The following is an 11,718-nucleotide window of genomic DNA, read 5'->3' on the forward strand; positions in this document are numbered from 1 at the left end:
GGACACCAAGTTTAAACATTCAAAGCCCAGGAATGCCTGGGGTTTTGGAAAGTAAAAGTCTGAAGCAGACGCTTATCAGTTAAGCAATGAGACAGGTGGATTTCCCATGCATTATTTCTCATTCCAGTGTATACCATGCATTAAGCTTTCACAGTAAATATATATTTTTTAAAAACCTGCTACATGGAACAGAATAGCAAATAGCACAATCTGTCGTTGACGTGAAAAAGGGCTTTGTACTTGGGACTCTGCTTTTAACCCTTTAACGAGGAGATTCTCTCTCAAATACAAACACTTAACAATCTCTACCAGCGAAAGCTATGACAGTCTGTTCAACCACGCCAGGGACATCAAGTTCCATCCATAGTCACCAACTGCCCTGACACTGAAGGCTCCCAGCTCTGCACGTGAGACAAAGCTGATTAATGCTCCAGGAGACCAGCAGTGGGCCACACCAGTTTCAAATAGGAACCTTTCCCAGAAGCCATCACTGCACCATTACTGCCACCTCAATGTCCCAGAAGCATCACTGTGAAGGGAGGAGGAAAGCAGTGGGGCACTGGATGAAGAATTCTTTGCTGCTGGACAGAGAAACCCTTGCATGCTGCTTCATGAATAATAGCAACTGCATAGGAACAGGGACCATTGCTGGGATGTACCTATGGGGACACATCCTTGGCATCACCGCAGTGTTTGTGGTTCTCAGCTTCCTCAGGAGTTTGTCAGGTTCCACTGAGAGCTGAGAACAGCCGCCTGGGGCAGAGAAAGCTTGTCAGTGCTGTCTAAAGAACAGGTTCCGGAAGGCATTGTTGTAGTTTTTGTTGAAAGCAGTGTAAATGAGGGGATTAAAAAAGGAATTGGAATAGCCTAGCCATAGAAAAATACTCTTCCAAATGGGTGGGATGTTGCAGGAGCAGAGTGGGCTGATGAGCTCCGTGATGAAGAAAGGGATCCAGCAGAGCACGAAGACTCCGATGAGGATGCCCACCATGAGGGCAGCTCTCCTCTCCTTCTGCTCTCTCCACGTGTCTCCGTCTGTCTGGAACGTAACCGTGGCATGCCGGACAGTGAAGACCATCTGTGGATGCTGGGCAGCTTCCTTTATCTGCCAAAGACAAATACAAGTCACACTGTATGCGTCTCGGCTGGCTAATCCTGCACAGTGGGTATGCAGCCAAGGCACAGGGAAATGCAAGCCATCTACGTCACGCTCAGGTTGGAGTGAGCCTGGGGCTGTGACCCTCTTGTGGATGACCTGAGCCAATAGGGACATATGTGTGCGTAAAATTGCTCACATATCACAATATTATTTCCCAGTTTACGATCAGATCAGTAAAAGAGGCACGCAACCATATGCCATACACACAAGTCTTGCATTCTCCAATGCAAGACTTCCCCTCAAGAAACCTTTACAGTGCACAGTCACCATTCTCAGGATCAACTGACACAACCCAGGAAGGATTTGCAAACATGTTTTGCATGGGTAAATCCAGACCCTCCTCAAAATCCCATTTGCTCACCAGCTGATCCTCCCAGCTGGGTTGGGATCCCATTCTTTCACACCCTGGGTGCAGCTCAGCCCTGTTGCTCCCAAGAGTTCCCTAGAGCAAAAGGCAAGGCAGGTGACCTACCTCCAGGGCTTCTGGTGAGACGGGGGTGATGGAGTTGCTCTTCCGAGAACCGATGCGAAACTTGGCCGCCTTGTAGATCTTCCAGTAGACAAACAGCACCACACATAGGGGCAAGTAGAAGGCCCCGAAGGTGGAGAAGATGGTGTAGGAAGGCTCCTGGCTTACCTGGCACTCCTCACTGTCCTCTGAGTAAGTCTCTCCCCAGCCAAAGAGCAGCGGGGCCAGGGAGATGAAGGCAGAGAGCATCCAGGTGAGCGCGATCATGATGTTGGAGATGCGGCGCCGGGTGCGCAGCGTGTACTCCAGGTGCCTGGTGATGGACCAGTAGCGGTCGAGGGCGATGGCAGTGACGTTCCAGATGCTGGCAGTGCAGCACAGGACATCAAAAGAGATCCACACCTGACACAGAGATCGACCCAGCCGCCACCGCCGCCCTGACAACTCATGCACCAAGCTCAGGGGCATGACGAGGGCCGCCACCATCACGTCAGAGATGGCCATGGATGCCACCAAGTTGTGGGGCACCCGATGAAACGTGCGCACGCGGAAGATGGTGGCCAGGACCAAGCCGTTCCATAGGAAAGTGGCCACCACCAGCATGGCCAGGAGGGTGAGGACAAGCACGCTGAAGACGGAGAGCTGTGCCCTGCCACCCTCCATCCCGCCGGATGACCCACTCCGGTTACTGGCATCCGGCGTCGCGCCGCCGAGGCAGCTGATGTTGAGCTGGCGGTCCATGCCACCGCGCTGGGCACCGGGACTCCTCGGTGCTCGGTGCTACCGCGAGCGCGCTGAGCCCCCGGCCGCCCCTCGCCGCTCCGCGCTGCCCTTCGCCGGGGTCTTCATCCCCGGGAGGAACAGCCGTGCGTCAGCAGCCGCAGGCTGACGGCAGCCCCCCGGCCCCGCGCCCGCCCCGGTGGCGGCAGCGGCGGAGCGGCGGCTCCGCGGGCGCGGCGGCTCCGCGGCTCCCCCCGGCGGAGCGGATCGGGGCGGCGCGGAGCAGCGCGGAGCGAATCGGGGCGGCGCTGCCGGCGGGCGCGGAGCGGCGGCGGAGGAGCCGGCGGCGGGCAGGTGAGTGCCCCGGGCCGGGTGCTTAGTCATGGCACGGCGCCGGTCTCGCCTCGCCGCCGGAGCCGGGCGGTGCGGGTTAGACGAGCCGGGATGCGCGATGCGGGATGCGGCTTTGTCCCCGCCGGGGCCGCTGGTGATGGGTTATTCCCCGCGGTGGGGCGTAGGGTGGATAGCAAAGGGAGAAAGTTAGCGTGCGTGTTGCATCGTAACCGGGTCCTTCTGAAAATCTGCTGGGGAATGTCATGGCAATGTTACGGCTTCCATATAATCTGTACGAAACAAACCAGCTGGTGGTTCTGCTTGTCTGTGTCGAGGGATTATTTCTTTGAGAACTTCTGCTCTGGCGTTTCCTAACTTGTTAGCTAGCAATCGGCGAGCCTTTTCTTAGCGGTAATCCCTCTCTTTGCTATTGCTATTGACTACTGCATGGGCATTTCACCTGCCTGAGATGAGAAATAGGATTCTGGGCCTTGGAACAGAAAGCAGAATAGAGATGCACCGAGCAGGTTTCCTGCGCACCAGCTCCATGCAGGCTCCAGCCTGGGCAGCTCTCGGCAGGGCTGTGCCTGCGTGGGCACACTGCCGCTCCGGACTGCCCCACTGAGGGCTTCGAAGGGCTTCCAGGTAGGAGCTGCTGTCACCGGGCATGGACACGTGGCTGGGACAAGAGCATATGCCAGCACAAAGCACCTGCTGCTTGCATTGGCAGGACAGCTCTATAGGAAGAGGGAATTACAGCCGTGTCAGGAAATGGGGGCAACGGCACTTGCTGGTGAACTGCACTTTTAGAGAGTCGGGAGAGAAAACCCAAATGGATGTGTTGCTGCGAGGCGTATCCAGTGCGTGCTGTGCTGTGTGTTTAGGGGCAGCCTCACAGACAGCCCCTTAATGGGGTTGGGAACACGGTGTAGGGAAGCCCTGATCTGAAGGCGGTCACCTTGTGTTGGTGGAAGGGGCATCTGCCCATACAGATTCATGCTGCGCTGTGACATTTGTCCTCAGAGCCAAGAAAGAGGAGCTGGTCTGGTTTAGTTGTTAGAAGGGATTTAGCCTTAGGGATTGTAAGGTGATTTCAGAAGTATACTGCCATCTTCTTGGGGGAGAGGTGGTTATTTTGTCTTTTGTACTCATGAATGCTGCCAATTTGGAAGGGCTAGTTTCTGTATGTAATGATTCAAAGGACATATGAGGTTCGTATGCTTTCATAAAAGCCTCCTGATTTCAGAATCTGGGTTTGCAAGGTGCCAGATGTCCTTGACTATCATTTAACTGATCAGAACACAGCAAATACTGGCACTGAGAGGTTTTTGTAGTGTTGGTCCTCCCTGGAGAATCACACACACACACACACACACAATTATATATGAAGCCCATAATTCACAGATTCTGGAGTTGAATGGGTTGCTTGAGTATTGACTGCAAACAGAAACTGGAGACAAATGCACACGCATTTATATGTCTGTATAGAATTTCTATGGAAAGGCAGAATTCTTCACCCGGGATGGAAGAACCCTGTAGAGCTGTTGATGCTGGGGATTAACCTGGTAGCAAGCTTTTTGCAGCAGGGCTTGGGTAGCCTCCTGGGTTGCTGGGCAAAGCAGGGGATGTAATTATTCCTGCTGTTCAGCACTTTCTTTGAATATCGTGTTCAGTTTGGGTTTCCTCTGTAAACAGTGCTGACACACTGGAAGAAATCCGGTGGTAAGACATCATGATGGTGTGTGGACGGTAAGTCATCATGATGGTGATGGTACCTGGTATATAAGGAGGGGGATAGCAGAGTTTTTCCACTCTAAAAAGAGGAGGTAAAGGGAAGAATCTTAGTGCTGTCTCCAGCTGCCTCATGTGAGGGTGTAGAGAAGGGGGAGACAGGCACTTCTTGGAGGTACGTAGAGATGGGACAGGATGCACTGGATATGAGTTGAAATATTAGATATCCCAATGAGAAAATAGGACATAAATGTTCTCCTGGACTGCAATGAAGATTTGAAATGAGTCCGGAGAGGCTGAGAGATCCCCATCCTTGGTTATATTCAAAGTCCATCTGGACAAGACTGGGAGTACCTGTTTGAACTTTGAAGAGGGCCTTTCTCTAATGGGAGTTGGACTGAGCGCTCTCCAGTGGTCCTTCCCACCATAGGGCATTCTACAGCTCTCATTCTGTAATCCTTAGGTAACATGGCTTAACGTCCCAGATGCTGGAATGTGACTGAATGTTGTTATTACTAAAGACCAATTGCTGTTTGCTTTACACACGTTAGTGTCCTCAGAATGGTCATTGATGATAATGTGAATGAAGGTTTGGGGTCTGTAGCAATATGGGAATGTTTGTGGAATAACCTCGTCTATGAAACTCATGAGAAAAAGATCTAGGCTGCAAAATCAGGATTATCTCACAGCTTCATGGATGGTTCTGGGGAATTAGAAGTGATAAAGGTTAATTAGAATTAGTAGTTTCCCTCCAGTAGAGACCATTAAATGCTGCTTGTAACCAGGTACCATATCATAGAATCACAGAATGGCTTGGGTTGGGAGGGACCTCAAAGATCATCTGGTTCCATCTCCCTGCTTCTAGTGGGATTGCCAACCACTATGTCCAGGAACTCATCAAACCTGGCCTTGAACGCCTCCAGGGATGCGGCATCCAGAACTTCTTTAGGCAACCCATGCCAGTTCACTCACTGGCACAGTGAATGAAGTATTTCTTCCTAATAGCTAACCTAAACTTCTCTGCTTTCAGTTTAAGTCTATTCCAGCCCCTTGACCTTATGCTATCTACTTGCACAAGATTTGGTCCCCCTCCTGCTTGTAAGCTCCTTTCAAGTACTGGGAGGTTGCTGTGAGGTCTTTATTGAGCTTTCTCTTCCCCAAGCCAAACAATTCCAACACTCCCAAACTTTGATCATAGAAATGGTGTTCCAACCCTGCGATCATCTTTGTAGCCCTCCTCTGGACCCACTACAAATCCTTCTTGTACTGAGGGCCCCAGGGCTGTATGCACTACTCCAGATGGTGCCTTATAAGGGCAGAGTAAAGGGGGACAATCCCCCCACTGCTGGCCACCCCTCTATTGATTAATGATGCAGCCCAGGATACCATTGGCCTTCTGGCCTGCAAAAGCACATTGCTGGCTCATGTCCTCTTGCCCGCCAGTCTGCAGAGCTGCTCTCCAGGAGATCATTTCCCAGTCCGTACTCATATCTAGGATTGCCCTGATCCAAGTGCAGCACCTTGCACCATCTGCTGGGTACCTTCCAATTCAAAGAATCCCAGTGTGCTGATAGTTGTAGGCTGAGTGGGAAACCCAGGCACAGGCACTGCAGAGCCCATTACTATGTGAATGTCCAACTAGCTCCTGCCTGTGGGGATGGGGTGAATAGACTTTTACTGTCAGCCTGTATACAGATCCCTTGAACCTTTGCACTTAAAACAGGTAGGAAAATGAAAGGAAATGACCCTGGAGGTGTGTTTTTTTTCTGAGCAAACCTGATGAATAAAGGAGAACTTAAGGCTATGGGGGAAGTGATGCTGCTGGGCTGAGCTTTAAAGGAACATGTGTACTCACTTCATGTATATACCAGCACTGAAAGCTTTGCTCAGTTCCCAGCCAGGCTGCTCAGTAAGTATGCAGCCTGTCAGCACAATGTGTAAAACTCAGGTAGTCACCAATTCAATTTCATTCAATGTTCCTCAGTTCCAGCTTGCTCATTTTACATCCAGACATGCTTTCTGAACACACTTGCACACCGCCCACTCCTTTTCCTATAAAGGCATAACTTTCCAAACGTAAAATACCCCAAATGAGAGGCTGTTCTCGCACCCTCGCAGCCCATCCACACTTCTGATTATCACTCTAGTCTTTCCAAAACTAAGATCTTCAGGCATGTGTTGTGTTAGACTTGCGATGCCCCACTTCTGGCTTGGTTTGGGTTTCAGTGCCCTGTAGTTGTAGGAAGGCAGTTTTGGGAGCGAGAGGAGGATGTATTACTATTTTAATTGCCGAGAGGCTGGTTGTTCTGGGTAGCTCTCTCTGTTGCTGAAGCTGTTTAGGAATGACATATTTAGGGGAACACAGATTTACCCAAGCATTTGCAACAGCACCTGCCATTCAGCTAAGTAGTTTCATGTAATCAGTCTGTATGCGTCTTGAGTTTGTCCACAATGTATGTTATGGACAGTGTGAAGGGAGGACTGACTCCAGGATACCATATTTTTCTCAGTAAGTGCACACTCAGGAGTGTTTACTGACCTTCTAACTAATGTGACTTAACTCCTGTTGGAATTCATAGAATCAAAGAGTCATGGAATCATAGAACAGCCTGGGCCAGAAGGGACCTCAAGGATCACCAATCCCCCTGCCACGTGCAGGGCCACCAACCTCTGTATCTAATACCAGACCAGGCTGCCCAGGGCCCCATCCAACCTGGCCTTGAACACCTCCAGGGATGGGGCATCCACAGCCTCTCTGAGCAGCCTGTGCCAGCGCCTCATTGCTCTCTCTGTAAAGAACTTCCCCTTATTTTAATATATATAATTAATATAACCGATCCTTAATTTTGGCTTAGGGAAAGAAAATAACCTGTATTCATAGTGAGAGATGGAGCAGAACTTCAGAAAGTCTTATGGGCAGCTCCGGCATCATTCACTGCCACCGTTAGGGTTGTACTCTGTGTAAATAAATGAAATGTAAATATTTTATCCCTCCTTTCGTACCTTCGGGGACAACATTAATCATCTGTGTAATATCAGGGGAATCCACAGAGTTGCTAGGTGTCAGGTTGGCTTTAAGTCAAAGGTACTTTGCAGTGAGCAGTTGTGACAGCGATGCAATAACTCGGGGCCTGCCTCAGGGGGTGCTGCCCTCATAAGGCATCCACAGCCCTCATGCGTTTCTCTGTTGCTAGTAAATACTTAACACGTATATATACCTGCATCTGTAATATCCCGTACCTGTGGTCAGTCCCTGGGAGCTGTGCCTCTCTCCTGTCTCTGATGGAGTTGGTCTCTGCAGGTTGCAGATTACTGTCAAAAATTATCCCATTTTTCTGATGATATTTTTAAGTTTAAAAATGTCAAAGCGTATCTTGCTTCGAGGAGCGCGCGGTATCCTGTGGGTCTATCAATCTTCTAGAATAGCAGGTCTATAGAAAAATAATAAGAAATCGCGTGTGAAGTCTAGGTAACTCCGAGTTATTACATGAGCTCTGGCAATCAAAGCTGCCAATGCAAACTCTCAGGGCTCTGCCAGGCTGACAGATGGTACGATGACAGGGAATGGATGGGTCTCTAGAACTCAATTATCATTGCAGTTCAGGCTTTTTTCCTTATGCCAAGTAGTGGAAGAGATTTGTTTATCCTGAGCGTTATGCATTTTGGCAGATAATTTGCATAGGTGTGAAGCTATAGAAAGGCTGTGACAGTGTTAGCCTGAATCGTGGCTTTTCCTGTCGTGTGCTGTTTTCCAGGTTATCTTTCTGCTTCCTTGAGAAAGGTGGGCTTCTGAACATTCATATAAATACATACATTCGTGGCCTGGAAATGTTCTTTCAGGACTCTGGAAACAAAATATCTTAAGATTCATTTACAACAGTAAGACTGGAAATGACTCAAATAGTTTTCCAGGACAGCACTTTTTCAACCGTTCTTTTTCTAACGCCTCCTTCCTTCCCTGTTGTGCTTCACTTCTCTCCTTGGCAGTGTGTAGCCAAACTCAGATCTTCCTTGATTTAAAACCTTATCTCCAAACAGTCACTGTCATTAGCATTCCCTCTCTATTCTGCCCTCACGAGGCCCCCATCTGGAGTACTGCATCCAGGTCTGTAGTACAAGGAGGACAGGGAACTGTTGGAGAGGGCCACAAAGATGATCAGAGTGCTGGAGCACCTCCCCTACAAAGACAGTCTGATGGAGGTGGGCTTGTATAGCCCCGAGAAGAGAAGGCTGTGAGGTATCCTAATTGCAACCTTTCAGTACATAAAAGGAGTCTATAAGCAGGAGGGGAGTCAACTTTATACAAGGGTAGATAAAGGCAGGACAAGGGGAAATGGTATTAAGCTGAAGGAGGGATAATTTAGGTTGGATATCAGGATGAAGTTCTTTACAGACAGAGTGGTGAGGTGCTGGCACAGGTGGCCCAGAGAGGTTGTGGATGCCCCGTCCCTGGAGGTGTTCAAGGCCAGGTTGGATGAGATCCATAACAGCCTGGTCTGGTATTAAATGTAGAGGTTGGTGTCCCTGCATGCAGCAGGGGGGTTGGAGCTTAATGATCTTTGAGGTCCCCTCCATCCCAAGCCATTCTATGATTCTGTGATTCAGGACTGATTTTGTTACCTTAACAAATTGGACGTGTGTGCAAAAAATGAAACCACAAAAGTCAGCCGTCAAATAATTTATTCAGTGGGTGATTCTTTTCTCTTTTTCCACCCTGATGGCCTAATTTATTTACTTGCCATTGATTTTTGCCCTCTCCCCTTCTCCTCTGAGCAGCTGCATCCACATCCCTCTCACTTACGTGGCATGGAAAGCATTGGTTGTTCAGATTTCTCAGCCTGGGTATTGCTGATGAGTGTCTCAGGTTCATATTCATATGCCGCATCCTTCCCATTGTGGAATACTTTCCTTCTTTATATATATTTTTTTCTTTGCTAGGATTTTTAACAGCAACATGGTTACTTTTGACAGCCAGTATTGACTGCTTTGACAGCAAAATGCTGTCAGATCCTTCTTAATTGTCTGGCAATGTGTTTTATTGCAAAATAGCTGATATTTTTTTGTCTGCTGGTCTGACTCAGCAGGTTTCAACAGTGGGTCTGATCTCAGCTACTAAAGGAGCCAAAAATGTGACTTCCCTATAGAATTTCAAAGCAAATTGAGTCCAAATCTTCCATTCTGATGTCACTAAGTGCTTTCAGAGCCTTGTACAATCACGCTTCATAGGGTGTCTTCATTAGTGAAGGCGTTATCCATCTGCACAAAAGGTGGTTCACAAATTACTTAAAAAGATGAGCCTTATTTTGAAAACAAATAAGTCTTACTGTATAAAGACATTACTTACTTGTAAAAGGACTCCTCATCTGCCCTGATACCTCTTCAGAGCCAGTGTCCTTCCTCCTCCACAAACGTCTCTGTCTTCACTTCACTGTACTCTAATGCTTCTCCTTTACTTTGCTCCCTATTGAGCACTAGAATAGTTAGCATGGTCAGCTTTTAAACATCACTACTGGCAACTGACTTGGCATGTAGGTTATAAATGACATTTTGTAATCACAACCACTAATTGGATAGGAAAAAAAAGAATAAATGAAAACAATTAAGATGTTGATGTTTTAGAGCCCTCTACCCAACACTCACATGTGACAGCTCCCATCGCTCAACCTTGGCTTCCAGCTCTGCCTCAGCCTTGCAGAGCTGCCCACACACATGTGTACTCTCCATCCCTCCTGCCTGGGCTGACCTCAAGCCACCATAGCTCTGTCCTTCTGCCACTGTCCCTTCTGCAGCACAGCCAGTCTTGGTGGCAGTCAGTAGTGGAGTCATGGCTTGGTACACAGTAGGGAAGAGTCACAGAGACAAATGCTCTCTGCCATGGGTCACGTTCTCCATCTCCATAAGGCTTTCCTGCAGCTTTCCTGCTTTTATCATAGCTGAAATTCTAAGGATCCATAAATCCCAGTGTCCTTGCCTTAGAGTATCCCTGCTGCCCAGTGAGAGGCATGCCCCATTAAACACTGCATTACAGCATCAAATTAATACCAAGTGGTACAAAAGATCATCATGGGTTGTGAAGAACCACAAGGAATTAATTAAGATGCTTCTTGCAAACAATGATTGATAAATATCAGCTGGACAGGCGAGGGTTAGTGCAAAGCTTTGGCTTGCGTGGATAGAGTTAGCAATGGAGGTGCCTAGCATTCATTCTACAAATTTCTGGCAGCTGTTTTCTGTGAGCATTGGTGAGATAGGTGAAGAAATAATTCCCTTAAGTGACCCATGGATCTGGCAGTATCTCCTCCATTGATTTCAGGGAGAATTATTATTTTAAAACGAGTTAATAAAGCTAAAATGTATAAATCCCAGCTATCTAAATCCTCTGTACCACATAGGAAATCTCAAAACCCCTCTTCTTCCCCCTTTCAGAATCAGGAGAGACGTGGGTGAGTTTGTGCTGTACCAAATGCAAGACCAAACAGTCTCTGAGGCACATTCCATAGGCAATTAAGTTGGCCTATTAGGAGAAATCACCCTGTGCAAATTGAGATGCAGCAAGTAATTACATGTATACTTCTACTCTTGTCAGCTTCGTGTAAAGTGAGTTACATTCACTTTCCTATATTGCAGTCTTCCTTTCTTTACACTGAAGCAGAACAGAAAAATGCACACAAAACCAATGAGGGGAATGTAACCCACTGATATTTACCAACTGGGTTGTTTGTGAGCATGACTCCACACCCAAAGCAAGGGAGAGCTCTTCTGGGGAAGGTGTACCTTGTGTTTGCTCAGTGTTTGCATTGATTAGGTCCCAGTTTGGTGATTTTATCACTTGGTCATTGTGAGCATGGTGCGAATCAAAACTGTAAGTGCATACATGCAAAGCATAACATATGATGAGTGATGAGATGGTCCTGGATCGTGATGAGATGGTCCTGGATCGTGATGAGATGGTCCTGGATCTACTTAGAAAGCTGAATGTTTATAAGTCCATGGGGCCGGATGGGTTGCACCCTAGAGTTCTGAGGGAGTTGGCGGATGTGGTCGCCAAACCACTGTCCATAATTTTTCAGCAGTCTTGGCTGACTGGGGATGTCCCGGTGGATTGGAGACTGGCAAATGTGACGCCTATCTTCAAAAAGGGCCGGAAAGATGATCCTGGCAGCTACAGGCCCATCAGTCTCACCTCGGTGCCTGGGAAGGTTATGGAAAGGATAATCTCAGGTATCATCATGGACGAACTAAAGGTCAGCCATGGGATCGGGCCTAGTCAGCATGGGTTTATGAATGGTAGATCCTGCCTGACTAA

At 48.3% G+C, this 11,718-nt stretch overlaps 1 protein-coding gene across 1 annotated transcript; it reads right to left on the bottom strand.

The window, feature by feature from the left end:
- Positions 1-335: 335 nt before the first annotated feature.
- Positions 336-2,474, bottom strand: HTR5A (5-hydroxytryptamine receptor 5A). The gene is made up of 2 exons (XM_072329833.1): positions 1,632-2,474; positions 336-1,105 (listed from the first exon to the last, which is right to left on the bottom strand). Exons 1-2 carry the CDS (start codon positions 2,367-2,369, stop codon positions 773-775), a joined length of 1,071 nt encoding a protein of 356 aa, XP_072185934.1. The 5' UTR covers positions 2,370-2,474; the 3' UTR covers positions 336-772.
- Positions 2,475-11,718: the final 9,244 nt, after the last annotated feature.

Source organism: Excalfactoria chinensis, chromosome 2, assembly GCF_039878825.1.
Source record: "Excalfactoria chinensis isolate bCotChi1 chromosome 2, bCotChi1.hap2, whole genome shotgun sequence".
NCBI lineage: Eukaryota > Metazoa > Chordata > Aves > Galliformes > Phasianidae > Excalfactoria > Excalfactoria chinensis.